Source organism: Vulpes vulpes, chromosome 9 (assembly GCF_048418805.1).
Source record: "Vulpes vulpes isolate BD-2025 chromosome 9, VulVul3, whole genome shotgun sequence".
Taxonomy (NCBI): domain Eukaryota; kingdom Metazoa; phylum Chordata; class Mammalia; order Carnivora; family Canidae; genus Vulpes; species Vulpes vulpes.
The window spans coordinates 57,766,445-57,783,780 of record NC_132788.1 but is presented as its reverse complement, the minus strand read 5'-3'; the positions used below and the strand labels follow the sequence as shown (position 1 = coordinate 57,783,780).

The window sequence follows — 17,336 nt, the reverse complement described above, 5'->3', positions numbered from 1 at the left end:
GAGGCGTTTCCAGGCAGGGTTCTTGCCTGGGAGGAGCTCAAAGGTGCACAGTTCTGGATGGACGGTGAGATCCTGGTATTTCCGACAGGGCACTGGATGATCGAGGACTCCCCAGGCACAAGCCCACTCGATGCTCACCACATCCCGCAGATGGGCATGCTGGCCACGGTGTTGAGACAGGAGGAACGGAAGCTCAGCAGAGCTCGAAGACTTGCTGAGGTCATCTACACCCAGGGCCCTGGAAGCTTAAGACCACCTTGCTCTGAGCAAAGGCATGAGGTATTTTACTTGGCCATGGCAGCACATACAGAAAGTTCCTGTTAACCACCTAGAATGCTAAGCCTGGGTCGCAGAGCTGTTGATTCCCTCATCAGGGCCTTGGAGCCCAGGGGACCAGAAAGGAACGACTACACGGCCAATGTACCCATTTTACAGGTCAGGAAACGGACATCCAGAGAACAGGATGAATGTGTCCGTGGTGCTGGGAGGTGGGGGCAGTGCCAGCTTACTGCAGGGCACTTCTGGGGCCTGGGCAGGCATCAGACATCGATGGAGGGTCTGAACCCCACCTCTCTGGCACAGGAACCTAGCTGGAGCACAATTCCTGGACAGAAACAACTAGGAAGGGCCTTTGGAAAAGGGCAAGATGTAAGCTCTCAGGGTCTGCCTGGCTCAGCTGCCCTCAGCCAGTACCACCAACCAGCATTTATTGAGTGCTTACTGTATGCTGGGCACTATTCCCAGTGCAGTAACTTCTATGCTTAGTCCTGCCCTGACCCTTTGAGGCAGGCTGCGTTACGATCCTCATCTTAAAGGTGAGGAACCCGAAGCCCGGAGAGTCTGCTGCCTGCCCACAGGTCACACAGCCCGTAGGTGCCTCAGAGCCTGCCTCCAGAGGACAACGGCAGAGCAATAAAAAGCCCCTCTGCGTCTAGCAGTTTCTTCAACAGTTTCTAGCAGTTTCTTCCAACGACCACAGTATGGCTGGACCGGAATTCAAGCTCTATGACTGGCTTGCTGGGAGACCTTGAGCAAGTTACGGGCCCTCTCTGGGCTTCATTTCCCCACCTGGGAAGTGAGAGGCTCAGGCCAGATGAGCTTGGAAGCTCCACCCAGCTCCATCGCTCCAGTGGGAGGGATGGGGTGGCAGGGAGGGCCAGCTAGGGGTCACCCAGGCTGGAGTTTGGAACCTACCCTCTGCTACCTCCCAGCTGGGGGGCTTGGCCTCAGCTTCCATCCATAGGAGGAGGAAAATAAGGGTGCTTACCTCACTCGCCACCCTCAAGAAACAGCAATGAGTATTCTCCTGGCGATCCCATTACGCCAAAGGGCTGGCCCTCCTCCTGCCTGCTGCTGCCTCCCCCACCCCCCACCGCCTTTTCTCCATCTGGGCCTCAGTTTCTCTAGCCACCCCCATTTTCTTCTCCTGAGGCAGAGAACTCTCCCAATCTCCCAAGGACAAGAAGAGGCCTATGTGGAGGGTGGGGGCAGGTCAGGAAGCCCCAGAAGGGGTGAAGGAAAGAAAAAGCAGCATGCCCCCACAGCCGCTCCTCCCTTCCTGCAGACAGGCTCCCCCCCCCCCCCCAACTGGTTCTCACCTCTGGGCCCTGCCTGGACCACACCCTGAGGCGGGTGAACAATGTCCCTGACAGCAGGCTGTCCCCAGAGGGCGGCCACTTCAAAGCCAGTTGGGCCCCAATGGGCTGGGCAACCCAGCTCTGGCCAGAGGGCTTTGTGTCAGGGACACAGGAAACCACCCCGGGATGGGGGTGGCTTCCCTTGTTTTTAAACAGTATTAAATCTGTTTAACAAGCACTTAGGTAGCACTTACTGTGTGCCAGGCACTATGCTAAGAGCTTTCTGTGTATTCATGCATTTTTAATCCTCAAGACACCCTAAAGAGGTAGAGACACGTATCACCTGCACTTTCTAGATGAAAAAACAGGCCCAGAGAGGTGACATCAGATGCCCGGGGTCACAGTGCTGATAGGTGGCAGAGTGGGATTTGATGCGGTCGGCCAGCTGGCTTCGGAGTCTCATCTTTTGTGTGTGTGTGTGTGCGTGTTATTGCTGATCCTCCCCCGATCCAGAATAGGACAGCCCCACCTGGTCACGCCACCTCATCTGCCTCTTTGAAAAGCCACCCTTGTTTTGCAGAATGTGCTGCTCTGAGGGCAGGCCCCTGAGAGCCATTCTCTCAACTTTTCCGTGACTCCCCCGGGATCGTCACAGGAGAGGCTGGTGCCAGCCGCCGCCAGTGGGCCTCTGGTGGTGGCCCAGCAGGCCTTGCCACGGGACATGGTATTTTTCCACTCTTGCTGGCAAGCCTCTGTGGTTCCTCTGAGCCCTTGACCCAAAAGCCCTGTGGCCCAACTGCCCTGGAAACTTGCAAGGACAACTCTTCCTCATTCCCCTAGGGAGAGCGGGCAGAGAGTGGCCCACAAGGCAGAAGGGAGATGGGCTCATCTCCTGCCACCACCACCCCTGCCGCTGCCACCCTGGACTTCCTTTTGGGGTAAAGGCCTGGGCAGCAGGGGTCACTGGGCCCAGAGATGGAAGCTTCTCGAGGTGGGGCCGTGGATCTGTGCCCAGCATCATCTTCACACCACCCCTGTGTGTGGGGGGCGGGGGGGTTGCATAACCAACTCATTTCACATAGGGGAGACCAAGGCTCAGAGAGGGAAGGGGATGTTCCCAAAGTCATGCTGCCTATGAGCAAAAGTGAGACCCCAAACCGGGTCTGACTCTGTCCCCTCCACCCCTGCTTGGCTTTCCAGTGCAGGACAGAAGAGGTCGCGATGGAAGGGTACAGCCAGCCTCAGGATGCGTCCCGGCTCCTGTCCATGACCCTGCTGCCCTCTGGGTCCACAGCACCCTGAGGGTCTGGACTTCTGTCACCTTCCTAGACCTCATGCGCTGTGAGCAAGGACATGCCAGCCTCATGGCCTACTGTCAGGTTGGCCTAGGGGGAGGGCGGGCAGCAGGTGAGTATGAGGAGGTGGAAGGATGCAGGGCCCCGAGGCTGGGAGCGGGACTGCCCAGGTTCAAATCCCAGCTTGGCCACCGACACCTCAGAACACAAGGATGACTGAACGAGCTATAGCCCACAACACAGAATGGTGCCCACTGTGCCTGTGCTACACGGCATTTGCCACCATGGTCACTATCTGTCAAATGAACGAAGTCCCTGCATATCCAGGGCCAAGGGTCAGACCCTTGGAATGCTGACAATTACAAAAAAGGGAACTGAGGTCCAGAGAGGCAAAGTGATTTGAACTTGGGTCCTGAGCCGCCCATGCCCTCCATCCATCCACCCCCTGCTGGACTAGTGTCAGCCACTGAAGCAGGGCCAGGGCCAGGATGAGGTCCATCCTGCTGCCCGGGGGCCCAGCCTCCATGGCAGCTGTGAACCTGGTCTGTGGCCAGGGCTGGAAGCCACGGCTGGCGGCGGGCGGGCAGGCAGGCAGGCCATGGAGCTCAAGGAAGTCCACAGAGCCTCACTGTGTTTGTCTTGGCTTCTTTGGGCTGGCCCAGGCTCTGCTATTGTTCTGGGAGCCATGCCTGCCCCTCTGGAGCGTGAGGAGGAGATTGTCTCCAGGGGCGGGGTAGGGTAGGGGGACCTCCGTCAAGTCACGTCTTCAACTGGCCACAGTTGTAGCCTGGTACTCTCTACTTTTCGCTTTGATTCTATCCTCCTGCCCCTTCCATTGTATCTCAAATGTTGCCGACTGTTTCTGGGAAACATCAGCTTCCTCTCTCAGACTGGGGGCTCCCCCATGGGTCTGTGTCAAACATACCTCAGGACCTTTGCATTGGCTGTTCTCCCTGGAAATTTTCCTCCTCCAGATATCCACATGGCTTACCCATCACTTCCTTCAGCTCTGTGCCCCAAAGCCACCCTTCTTGGTGAGCCCGCCTGGCCACCCCAATTTAAAGGTGTGTCCCCCAAAATATGTGTGTCCCAACACCTGTTCCCCTCCACCACAGTATTCTTCAGTCACCAGACTCAAGTCACCATCTAAATCCAATATATTTTACACATCCACCTTGTCACAGACAACAAATCTGTGAGCCCCCGGGCCACAGAGATTTCTGTCTGTTTTGTTGCCTCCTGCGCATCCCCCCAGCCCTATTCCTACAACAGTACCTGGCGGATAGCAGAGGCTCGAAATGTATAAGAGCGTCAGGAAATGATCCTGCCTCCAGCACTGCTGGGGACGAGTGCTCCCTAGAAACTTCCTGATAAACTCACTGCCATAAGGGGAAATGGAGGCATGGTGTAGACAGGACTGCTGTTTACTGCACTGTCTGTGCCAAGCATTGTGCGGGGTGCATAACACACTCGTTTGAACCCTCACCTCTGGCCGTTCTGTAGAAGAGGACACCAGGGGCTTGAAGGTGAGGGACAGCCCTTGAACAAATCACTTAACCTTTCCCAGCGCGGCTCTCTCATCCTTGGCAGAAAGGCAGTGAGGAAACCGTCTGTCTGCACACGACACAGAGGAGGGCGCTGGGGCAACATCGGTGAATGAGCACCAAGGCTCCAGGGCCGCTCCCTGCCTGTCCTGGTGGGACAATGTGGCCAGGCGGTGCCCAGCTCTCTGAAGCTTCCTTCCCAGACTGGGTTTTAGGATCGCTGGGTGGCTCTGACTGCAGAAATGGGCAGAGGGCAGAGGCGGTGCAGGATCCCCCAGAGTCATCCCCATTCTGCCTCTGCCATTCTGGGGACCCAGATCTTGCCCTGAAGTAAATGCTGGGATCTGTTCAGATCCAGGATCTCACTTAAGGGGCTCTTCATCCCGGTAGAAGGCGGTCCTTACTGTAAATTCCAAGGCAGCAGAGGCCTTTCTCTGAGCGACTTCACTCACTGCCTATCGCCGCACCTCAGATGCCACCTCAACGTGCTCTTTTGACCTTTGGAGGCTGTTAGACCTTAGAGATGTCCCCCCTATCACGATGTAAGGGAAATGACAGATGGGAGGAGGAGGCACGTAAAGGCGGATCCAACACCTCCCCGAGATACAGTGTAGAACCTTGGATGCAGGCTCACACCTCTGATCACCACGGAGCCCTCCCCACAGACTTGTCATCATGATGACCGTGACACCAGTCAGTGTCTTGGTTGCCGGGTAACTGTCCAGCTCTAACTTAATAAGTAATGCGTTAGGGATCCCTGGGTGGCGCAGTGGTTTAGCGCCTGCCTTTGGCCCAGGGCGCGATCCTGGAGACCCAGGATCGAATCCCACATCAGGCTCCCGGTGCATGGAGCCTGCTTCTCCCTCTGCCTGTGTCTCTGCCTCTCTCTCTCCCTCTCTGTGTGACTATCATAAATAAATTAAAAAAAAAATAAAAAAAATAAGTAATGCATTAGTTACCGGCTCTCATTTTCATTATTAGAAATATACCAGTTATTCCTAAAACCTCAATTATAAGCTGACATTTTACCAATCAGCCACCATCTTTGTTAATAGCTAACATCCTAGTTACCGTGTAACATATTAAATCAGCCACAAATATTTCAGTGATGCCTAACATTTTGGTTAACAACTAACATCCTGGTTATGAGCAAATGACTTAATATTCAGCGAAAGCTTTCCTTAATAACTAACGTCTTAGCTTCCAGCGGAAGCGTTAGCTGTCAGATAATTCAGCTCATCTGACTTAGCAAAGCTCCCAAGTCTGTGTTTCTCAAACCTCAATGTGGGGATACCGTTCAAATGCGGGTTCTGGCTGTGCAGGTGTGGGGCAAGCCCATGGATCCCTATTTCTAACAAGTTTACAGGGGATGCTGATGCTGCCAATCGGGGCACGCTTTGCAAAGCAAGGGTCTGTGTAGTTGGCGAATAGCTGGTAACTAACAATAAGTTGCCAGCTCACCTTGCTACCAGCTCACCTTGCTACCAGCTAACTTAGCAAAGCCAGTGTTTGTTATCGACTAACATCTGCACCACCACCAAACACCTTCAAATGGGAACCAGTGGTGTATGGGAGCCTGTGCAGGCTCCAGAGAACCCACCATTTGATTTTCAGGAATTTTGTTGGCTAGTTGTTAAACCATCGGTAACTTGAAATCAGACATGGTAGGAGTTATTTGCCCCATGAAGTGGGCAAATGCCACAAAGCACGGCCTTATTTTCTTTCAGCATATACCGGTCTTCGGTCTGAGCCGGTTTCAAGCAGGAGGGCCTGGGGGGCTAAGAGGAGATTTCTCCCATGAGGCAGGGGAGGGTCAGAAGCACAACTCACCTTCCCCGTGGACTTGACACCCTTCCAGATGCAGAAGAAGCAGACCAGCCAGACAAGGAGGAGGCAGAGAGCAAGGTCCCACTTCAAGGAGCCAGGGTCGTCAATTCCAGAAGACAAGCTCAGCACGTTGCGCCTTCAAGCAAACAGAGCCACATGGTCAGTTGGGCCAGCCCCGGGGCAGAGAGCTGAGGCCAGGGCTCCAACGGGCTGGGGTTGAAACCCTGGCTCAAGTGCTGTGTTTCCACAAGCCCCCTCGCTTCTCCAAGGCCTGGAATCCCCATGGATCACCAAAGCAGTGCCCGCCTAGGTCACAGGGTTGTGGAGAAGTCAACAAGGGGATAGATTCAGACCCCTCCGTCAGGTGAATCTGGGTTTAACCCAGCCTGGCCTCGCGCAAGTTTAGTATACCCCCAAGCCTCAGTTTCCTCATCTGTGAAATGGGCACTAATTCCCATGTGATTGATTCTCAGTGGACCCTTCTTCAGCACCCACTGTGGGCCAAACACCAGATTCAAACTTGGCTCCACTATGTTACCTAACCTCCAGGACCTGAGTCTCTTCATTTGTGAAATGGGAATAACTCCCCAACACTCTCTGTCCCATCCTTCTTTGATTCTCTTCACCTCCATTTCTTATCTGGATTTCCACTAAAATGTAAGCCTCAAGAGGGCAAAGTGTTTGTTCTTCTGTATGTGGCTGCACAGTTCCTACCCACCTATTTACGGGATCGCTGTCAAGAGAAAACCCGCACAAAGTACCAACCACAGGATCTGGGGTGCAGCCAATAGGGAGTAAACCTTAGCAGTTGTTTCCATTCTGGCCTTGAGATGCCCAGAGCAGCTCCGAGCAAACTCTCTGCAGGGTTGTGAAGGTCTCACAGGAGGAGGCAGGTAGACAGTTTGAAGGCTAATCTAATCAGCGCAGGGCACCCACCACCCCTGCCTAGAGGCTGGGTCTTTGGAGTCCAAGAACCTCGCTGACGTGCAGAATCGCATATGAGCACCTACTCAGACACATCCCTGAGGGGCATGTGAAGTCATCTGAAGTCAGGGTGGGGCAGCACAGGGTGCTGGCAGCCAGAAGCCACAAAACTCCATGCCAAGAAACGGTCCCCATTGTCCCAGAGCTCTGATAATGCAGCAGTGACCAAGGGCGGCACACCAGGCACAGCACTCGAGCAGGGTCCCCTGTCCCCAAAATCCCCCAGCTGCTGACCATGGGAGCAAGGGCGCTTGTGCTGCCCTGGGAAAAGCTGGGAATCCTTCTAACCAAAGTCAGCTCCTGGTTTCAAGGCCATACACAAGCCCAAGAGGCAGCAGAGAGGGAGTGTGACTTTGTGCCCTGGTTTCCTCTTCTATAAAACACAAACAACAGCTCCTGTCCTCAGGCTGCCGCCCAGGAATGCCTTCCAGATAATTCCCTAGCTCCCAGCCAGTTGGTGGGAGGTTTCCCATGGTCAGGGCTCTGGGTCTCGGAATGAAGCACCAGGACGCTGCATTGCTTTTCCTTTTTTTTCCAGAGAAGCTTCAACATGAGGACCTTGAATAAAACCCAAGATGCCTATCTCAATTGGCATCCAAGTGAGGCCTTTCTTTGGGCCAGGGCTGTGCTCCCAGCACCAGAACAGCACATGGCACATAAGCGGGGCTTCAAGAAATACCCGTGGAGTGAATGAACCAAGGACTCACTCAGTTGAGGTGACCGGCAAGTCCACACGGCACTCTGAACCAATTCATGAAATAGTTCCGGTAACCTTAGAAAGGGCAGCATTCCTGTCCTCTCGTGGGAGAGCCCTGACATCAGTGGGCTCCCCTCTGGCACCTCTGACCACCAGGTGCTCAGAACACCCCCAAGTCCTCTCCGGTTTATCTCATCTGATCCACGGAGTAGAGGTCATTGGCCCCATCTATAGATGGGGAAAACCGAGGCCTGGAAGAGTCAACCGTCCCCAGACACGTGGCCAACGGGCGGCAGAGTTCCCACCTGCACCTTAGCCTGTCAGACTCTAAAAGCCAGTGCTCTGTGGACCCCACCACCACCACTCCCCTGCTGTCTGCTCCTCTGATAAACAGAGAGAATAGAGAATAGAGCCCAAATTTTAAAAATACTGCCCAGTCCCCCTATGGGTCAGGGTCCCCTGGAGCCTCAAGCAGGGGGCATCCCCAGGAGGCAGGCTGTCCGCCAGCCGCATCCCGGCTGGGGCCCTGCCAAGCACGTGGGTCTGGCGGCTGCAGCTGCTTTAGAACAAAAAGCCCTTCCCCGTGCAGCCTGCAGAGCTCGGCACCTTCAGTGAAGGCCCAGGGCACCCGGGCAGCGGCCCAAGGCTTCCCGGTGAATGGGCAGCGTCGGGGGGAGAGAGCGCCCTTCCACCGCCACACCTTGGCGGCCTGCGCCCCGTCCTCGTGCTTCCAGAGAGCCTCTCCGGCCGCTCCCCGCACAGCCCACTGCTCCCTGCGGGTCCTCCGGGCCATCGGCTGGCACCGCACGTCACCTTCGGGTGGAAAGCCTGTCCAGCCGGCCCGCAGACCGCGGGGACCAGGAGCTCGGGGGCAGGCCCACCGCAGGCGCTGCCCATGCTGAGCAGGTGCCCAGCCTTTCTCTCCTCCTCAGGGCGAGTGGGCCGAGAAGCCTGAAACTCCAGGGCTCCGAATCTGGCCACACCAAGCCCGGCCGTGTCACCGACGCCCCTTCGGCCTCCTCCTACTCCTGTGCTGGGCAAACTGGCGGCGCCCGCGACAGACGGCAGGGAAACCGAGCCTCCCGTGCCGGCCACGGTCTCCGTGTCAGAGCTCACGGCACCTCCGGTGACGCGGGGAGGCATGTTCCCTGTGGCCCAGCCACGTCCACTCCCGGGCCTACTGTCGCGTGGGCAGCTGACCAGGGTGGGGGGGGGTACCCCCGGCTGCTGACCACGGCGCTGTCGGTAGGAGCGAAAGACTGGAAACTGCCCAAACGGCCACCAACGGGGCCCAGCAGGCCCCGAGAGGACACGCAGTGGAACACTCCGCGGCCCCCCGAGGCACGGGAAAGCTCCCTGCGTGCAGATAAGGGACGATATCCTGGAGATAAAATAAGTGAACAAAGCAAGGTGAACAGTGGCTTGTGGCATGCTCCTCATTGTGTTAAAAAGGGAAGGGGGTGGATGTACATTTGTGCTTGAGTGCGCACAGACTATTTTTGGCAGGACATACAAGACGCCGGTTGCAGCGGCTGCCCGTGGGGAGGGGGACCTGGTGGTGGGGACGCGGGGGAGGGGAGCTCCTTGGCATTAGGTATCATTTTCCCTACTTGAGTGTTTTTCTCTTTGAATGTTTGATGTTTTTAGATGAATGACTCAACGTTTTTAATAGCACCTTTATAAAAATTATTTAAAATTCTTGAAAATGTTTGTAATGGGCCATGCAGACGTTCTAGGAATGGAATGAATGTGTCTCATCCATCAGGGGTTGTCAAAACAGAGCCTGACGACGTGGGCCCAGGGCCAAAGTGACCGGCATCCTTTCCAAAGATATCTTTGGGTAGCCGTGGAGGCCGGAGAGCGTGTGCGGCCATCTGAATCTTTTTTTTTTTTTTTTTCTGAAGGGACCCAGTGCAAAGGACCCTCCACAAGTCCCTCCCATGTGGGGCTCCCATGGCCTCAGCCACAGAGCAGCAGGCAGGGATCCGATGGGTGTTCCCGCTGTGGTGCATGAGAGGGCTCAGCAAACTACAGAGTGCTGTGCCCCAGAGGGACAACCATGGTGCACTGCCCCTCAGCGGTCTCCCAACCACCCCAGGAGGCTGCACGTGACTCCAAATCCAGCCACATGTCCCCAGCACTGCCACTACTCGTATCTGGACCCCCCCCCCCATGGCTTCCCAGAGCTTTTTTAGTGGCTTCCCCACTTGTCTTCCTGCCTCCACGGTCACCCTCCCCTAAGTCTGTTCTCATCAAGAGAGAATCTGCCCAGACCCGAGGCGGGTCACACCCCTCCTCTGTTGCACATCCTCCCATGGCTCCCACCTACCTACCTCACAAGGCCCTCCTAACCTGCCCCATCCCTGTGGCCTCCCTGAATAAGGTGACCAAATACTCTCATCATTCAGAACGATTAATAAGGACACTGAGACATAGGTATATAAACGGGGCATGTCCAGGACAAGTTTATGTACCCTGAACCTCATCCCCATACGGTCCCTTTAGACAGTGGTCTTCTGAGATTTTCTCTGAATAAACAGCACATTCCTGCCTCAGGACCTTGAAACTGGTTGTTTCCTCAGTCACTTGTTATATGACATGCCAACCCCCTCCCTGCAGCATTTCAGGTCTCCGCTCAAAGGCTACTTCACTGGGGCAGCCTCTTCTGACTATCCTATGAAAAAAGCATCCCCGGTCACTCTCCCTCCCCGGCCCTGCTTTTATTTTTCATCATTTATCATCGCTTTTATGTGACAATTATATTTGTGTTACCCGTTTAACATCTGTCTGTCTTACTAGAACGGCATCTCCATGGGGGCAGGGCCTATGTCTGATCGCTGCTAGATCCAGAACAGTGCCCAGCACATAGTAGGTGTTCAACAGACAGTAACTGAGTAAATTGATGAGACCCATTTGGTGGATGGGGAAACTGAGACTCAGAATTCACCTGAAACCACCCAGATGAAAATCAACCCTGGGCCTGGATCCCTTTTCCTGGTGCTGCCCTGGGGACCAGCCATCTGTGTGCTAGGTCCTACGCTGCCCTTCACGAGGACCCTCAGAATCCCAGGCTCCCCTGCATCGCTCATACAGAGGGAGGAGACCCAGAGGTGAGCTGCATTCTTGTCCAAGAATAGTAATGATTCATTCCAGGGTGGGATCCAAAAAAGAATCGCCTGGACGTCTGTTGTGAGTCGGCCGCCCTGCTGCCGTCCAGCCGGCACTCAGAGATGTAAATACGTCCTCCGAGTGGGCCAAATCGTTTCCTTTTGACTGCCGGCCAGCCATTTATTGGCCATGGCTCTTCCCTGGAGACTGGCGGAGGCAACAATTATAAAAGAGCCCGTCCGCCCTGAGCATGGGGCCACACAAGGCTTTCTCCACCGCCTCCTCCTTCCGACAGCTGCAGGGGAAGATTGGCTGAGCACCGCTTGTTTGCAAATATGACTCATTTCTTTGATTCTAATAAAGTCTAATGATACGTGCTGGGCTCCCGGGGGGCTTGGGAGGAACCAGGGAGGAAGGCATGGCTCCGGCCTGATGGAGGGCATTTGGCCAGATCTGGCCCCGCCTGTCTTCCAGGGCTGAGGTGAAGCAGGACCCTGGGGACGGAGCGAGGACCCCAGAGCAGGGACGAGCAGGATGAGGTTAAGCGGGGGCAGAAGCTCTGTTTTCCATCACAGAGCCACTCAGAGTCAAATTATCAAGCCGGCGTGAAATCACTGTCTCAGAGGCCCCGGTGGCTTCCAAGGGGGTCTGGATGAGGACATCTCACCAGCTCCTGCTGACAGTGGTGCTTTAGCATTGCAGATGGGGTGGGCATGGGGGGCCAGGGAGGCTCCATGCCGAGGGAAGACCTCGCGCGACCTGAGAGTGGGGTGTCTCTGTCTCTGTCTCTGTCTCTGTCTCTCTCTCTCTCTCTCACACACACACACACACACACACACACACACACACACACACACGGCATGATGTTATCAGTGACCGTGGACACAGACATCGGAGGTGGCATCTGGTGTCGGGAGGTTAGGGCTGGGAGCTCTGTTGTATCTAGCTGCTTGTGTAACCTCGGGCAAGTCACTTAACCTCTCTGGTCCTCAGTGTCATACCCAAGGAGCCATGATTGGAGGCCCTGTCCTTAGCACATCACTTGTCTTCGCCCTTTAAATCGAGCCAGACTATGAGGTGTTGGGACCGTGCTATCCTCAAAGTTTAGAGAGGTGAGATGACCATCCTAAGGTCACGCAGCTGGGAAACGCAGAGTCCAGAGGCAGTCAGTCTCCCTGCTCTAAGGGACCTGGAGCATCACCCATGCTCCCAACTCTCTCCTCTAGTAAAACGAGAGAGGGAGAGGGCGAGCAGGGGTGATCAGTAAATTCCTTCCCCGCCTGGGGCCAGAGGCAGTCTTGCTATCAAGATGCCTTATTATCTTGATTCCCAGGGAGCTCCCAAACACCCAACAGGCATTGTTCTACATCAAGGATCCACAGGTCTGCTGCAGGTAAGAGAAGCAGAGAGAAACTACGGCTGGGGCTGGGCCTGGGCTTTGGTTCGAGGGGCATGGAGACCAGCCTTCTGAGAGTATCCGCACGGCTCTGCAGCCCAACCTGCTACTGGTCAGTGACACCTCAGTAATGTCCCAGTGAGCCTCTCCGAAAGGAAACCCCAGAGCTAGCCAATTATAGGGCTGCTAGCTACTTTCAGGGGAAACCATATAAGCCGTTTCACCCCAAAGGGAACTCAGACACACTGATGGCTAAACTCTCTGAGGCCCTCCATACAGTTGGTACTTAATGTATGTCCTAGTCTCTCTCCCACTAGTGTGTTCCTTGAGTGGTATCCAAAAAAGACATTTACCCATGTCACTCTCCTTCTTGTATACCTTCCATGGTTCCTCCTCCTTTGACCTTTGTGAACAAAGCTCCAACTTACCAGGCTAACATTCAAGGCTTCAAACCTTCCCCTGGCCCCATGTGTCCTACGTTCTGGGCCAGACTCATGACTTACTATTCCCAAACACTTGTGTGTTCAGAATGCCATGCCTTTGCACGGGCTGTTCCTTCTATCCAGAATGTCTTTTCTCTCTCCGGTTCAGCCTAGTGAGCTCCTATCCATGCCTCAAAACCCAACTCATACGGCCCTTCCATTTGCAGATGAGGAAACTCAGGCCAGAGAGGGGTCGTTCACTTGCTGCTCCAGGCTACACTGTCAAGTGGATGCAGGCATGGAATCAGTAAGAAGAATCAGCATTCGGTGAGCACTCATCGTGTTGAAACACTCTCACCTAATCCTCTCTGGCTGAGTGAGATCATAGTACAGGAAAAGCCACGAGAGGATTCTGAGCTGAAAAATGTCATGCGTGGATTCACAGTTGACTGCAAAGCTGCAAAGTAAGGTGGAGGGAGGAAAGTTCAGGGCTGTGGTCCAGGAGAGTGATGATGGGGGTCCCACGGAGGGTGGGAGGTGGGGGAGTGCCAAGTGGGGACAGTGGTCATACTCTGGGAGAGTCTAGAGCACCTGCGACCTGGATGGGAGATTCAAGGCAGGCAGGAGTTTGGGTGGATTCCTATGTATTTCCCTACTTGAAGGGATTCCACGAAGATGAAATACAAATAAGAGAGGCAAGTCCCTGGCATGACATTCACGGGAGCCAGCTACTCCACAGTAGCTCTCTTTCCTTTCCCCTCTTGCATATGCAGGAGAATGGAAGGCTCTTGAAGGCCAGGGACTGGGAACTGGGCCCTTCTTCCCCGTAGGCTGGCCCAGAGCTGCACTGCATTGGAGGCCCCCGCCTGACTCGCAGGCCTCTGCCTCTGCTCGTGCAGGGGGCAGGCCTGGTCTTCTCAACTAAGTCTGCATTCCAGGCACCTGCTCTGTAGACCCCAGTCCTCCCAGGGTTCCAGAAAGAGGGCGCGTTATTTGTGGATGTCCAGGTGGGCTCACCAAGCTCTGCTAGGACCCAAAGGCTGGACTGGGAGGTGAGCCCCAGGCAGGCGGCCAGCGCCCTGTGGGCTAATAAGCAAGTCCATCTGGATCCTGTGGGCCCAGGCTGCCTGATTTCCAAAGATAAATCTGTGTTCAAGGCTCCCAGGCCAGGGAGGGCAGCTTGGGCACTCAGAATGGGGATTCTGCAAGGCAAGGAGCCCCGAGACCCCTTAGGAGGGCTGAGTGCAGGGAACAGGCAGGAGAAAAGGCATGGGAGAAAACGGGACCCCCTGAGGACCTCATGGTTCACAGGGGCTCCTTCCCAAGAGCCCTCAGGCCTATGAGAGCAGAGAGGAGCAAAAAGGACAGCCCCTCTGCGATGGTGGGGGCCAGGGTGGGCCCTCCTTCTGACGGTCAGATCACTTGAGTTCCAAATGCCCCCAGAGGGCAGCTTTACCCACTTTGAGAGCACTAAATAAATAATAAGGCCACACATTTCTCAAGCAGCTTCTCAGGGCTGGCCATACATAGTCTCATTCAGTTAGGGCAGCTCCACAACCCTAGGAGGGCAGTGCCATGATCCCCTCAAGTACAGGTGAGGATATTTGGGGCCCAGAGGGGCAAAGCCTGCCCAAGCTACAAAGGACAGACTCGAAGGGTCAAGCCCAGGCAACCAATCCATATGCCTGAGGCAGCAAGGTCCCAACAGGAGCCCAAGTGGCTGGTTGAGTGCCAGTGCCCTGGGAAGGGTGGGTGGTCAGGCTGTGCCAGGAACAGCCTAGAACAGACAGGGCTGTGGCTTCAGGCCCCATTCAAGTGAGAAGAATGAAGTGCCCACATTTCTTTGTCTGAAAACTCAGCTCTCCAGAGGGTGTGGCATAGAGGGGGTGATGAATGTGCTTGTAATGCACTCTTTGTCTGCAAGTGGAAAATATGTACACACAAAGAGCCCCTGTCCAAGGAGGCCTCAGGACTCATGAGTATAGACCAAAGGCTCGCATGTCAAGATAGGGACAGGGACCCCCCCCTTGAGTGACCCTTGCCTGCCTAGGATTTCCTGGTCCCGACCCTCAAGCATGGCTGGGACCAGCCAGCAGTCCACCCTCTGTCCTGTGGGTTTGTTCCTGGTTCTAAGACGTGGGAAGACCTTCAGAAACGGCAAAGCTAATACAAAGAGGAGTACTGTCTCATGATGATGAGGGACCTTAAAACAGTCTCCTGCCCCTGGCTCTCTGCCTCCAGTTATCTCCAGGATCATGGGGTCACACAGGTTCCCAAGTTTAGTAGCTCATGAAGAGCAGAGAAAGTAATGCATAAGCGCTTTTGTGATTGGCCTCCAAGCACCGTGTTCAAAGGACTCCCCTGTATATCAGCTAAGAGTCACCCACACTTCAGGTTTCCACATGCCACCTTCCTGATGTCTGTTCTATGTCTATATTCCTGTAGCCACTGACTACGTGGTGGTAAACTGTGGAAATGGCCACAGTTCTCCACCTCTCTCCTAAAGATAGAGAGCCTTTCTCCTCACCTCTTGAGTCTGTGGCTTCCTTTGGCTGATGGGACATTAATGGAAATGATGCAAACAGAGAACTGAAAAGAACTCCCGCAAGGGGGCTCTCCCCTTCATAGTTTGTGGAATGCTGGGTCGCCCGCGAACAAGCCTGGGATGGCCTGCTGGGTAATGGGCCCATGTGGACCAGTTGCCCCTGGCACCCCAGCCAATAGCCAGCTAACCCCCAGAAGAGCTATCCTGATGTCTTACAGCCGACCTACCCGTGAGGGAGCCTGGCAAACACCGGAAGAACTGCCCAGCTAAGTTCAGCCCAAACTGCCCATCAGCAGAACCACAAGCCAGAGAAATGGAGGTTGTCAAAAAAGACACCAAGTCTAGGGGTGATTGTTACACAGCAAAAGCTAACTAACGCATATTTTTCACTCTATTGACTCACCTGGTCACTTGAGTAACTACTTCAGCTTCGTATACGCATTTTTCTCTGTACAATAACAGGTTTGATGTGCTAACTATATTTTGTCTAAAATACATTAAGAAAACTATATCATTTTCAGACAACAGAAGTACATATACCTGCGTATGGGTGTAGTAACGATTCATTCCCCTCATCTGACAGTTAAAGAAACTGAGGCTCAGAAAGGGGCAGTGACTTGCTGAAGGTCAAACAGCCAGTAAAATGGCAGAACTGGGATTCGGTTCCAGGCCTGTCTGAGACCAAAGGCATGGATTTATCTCCAAATCTGCACCCTCCTGCCGCCCACCACCCACCCCGAGATTGTGACTCCCACATCCCTGGGGAGATGAGGGAGTAGGCTGTCCTCTCTGCCCCCACCCAGGCCCTCCCTCCTTCCTTCCTTCAGTGAGGCCAGCCTTACTCCCAGAACTCGGTGACAGGAGAAGTGAAGTTCTTGGTGCTGAGGGTGATCCACAGGCTTTTGTTCTTGCGCATCGTGTCTTCCATACACTGAGGCGTATTCCAGCTGTGGTTGCAGTGTGCCCAGGGCAGCTCCGATTGGAAGGACTGGAACAGGTAGTAGGTGGCCCAGGCCAGGATGATGACATAGTATATATTCAGGAGGGACACGATCACGATGGAGGCATAGCCGATGCCTGTGGGTGTGGGCAAGCAAGATGAGCATCAGAAGGGAGGCCGGGTCCACCATGGCCACATCGTCAACCCCACTATCCCTAGGCCTGGGGCCAGAAGGTGCCCTTCAACAAGGACCAGCAAAGATTTGTAGGATGAATGGACAAGTGAAAATAATGGATGGTGTGATAAGCTGGATGAATGGAAGAATATATAGAGAAGGGATAGCTCAATGAATGGATGGCTAGATGGATAGATGAGTAGATGGATGGATGGATGGATGGATGGATGGATGGATGGATGGATGGTTGGTTTGGAAGACAGTTGGATGGATGGATGTTGAACTGATGGATGGATATCCAATTTGTTGATAGATGTACAGATGGTGGTTGGTTGGAAGGTTAGGTAGATGACTGGATGGAGGAATGAGTAGATGGGTTGCTGGAAAGATGGATGGCTGGTCTAACTTTTGACAAATGGAACAAAGTTTATGGGATGGATGCACAGATTTATATAGATGAATGAATGAAGAGACCCACACATCCTCCCGTCTCTGCCAACTATAGTCATAACAGGGATGATTTTATGGGTGCCAACTAGGTATCAGGCACAGGACTAAATGTTACAATAATAATAAAGCTACCATTAATCTGAGCTTACTATGTATACAAAGCACTTTTACAGTGGGCAGCCCTGGTGGCGCAGCGGTTTGGTGCCGCCTGCAGCCCAGGGCATGATCCTGGAGACCCTGGATTGAGTCCCACGTCAGGCTCTCTGCATGGTGCCTGCTTCTCCTTCTGCCTGTGTCTCTGCCTCTCCCCCGCCCCTCGTCTCTGTCTCTACGAATAAATATTTTTTAAAAAAAGCACTTTTACAAAGCTATGTCA

General features: G+C 54.3%; 1 protein-coding gene across 3 annotated transcripts in view; it reads right to left on the bottom strand.

The window, feature by feature from the left end:
• The window catches only part of SLC6A6 (solute carrier family 6 member 6), an 86,054-nt gene that overhangs the window by 23,522 nt on the left and 45,196 nt on the right, over positions 1 to 17,336 (bottom strand). For all 3 annotated transcript variants that reach the window (XM_072720211.1, XM_072720213.1, XM_072720212.1), the window contains 2 exons: positions 16,238 to 16,472; positions 6,247 to 6,379 (listed from right to left, as the gene is read on the bottom strand). In XM_072720211.1, the coding sequence (XP_072576312.1) occupies positions 6,247 to 6,379; positions 16,238 to 16,472 (368 nt within the window). The remainder of the gene's footprint in view (positions 1 to 6,246; positions 6,380 to 16,237; positions 16,473 to 17,336) is intronic.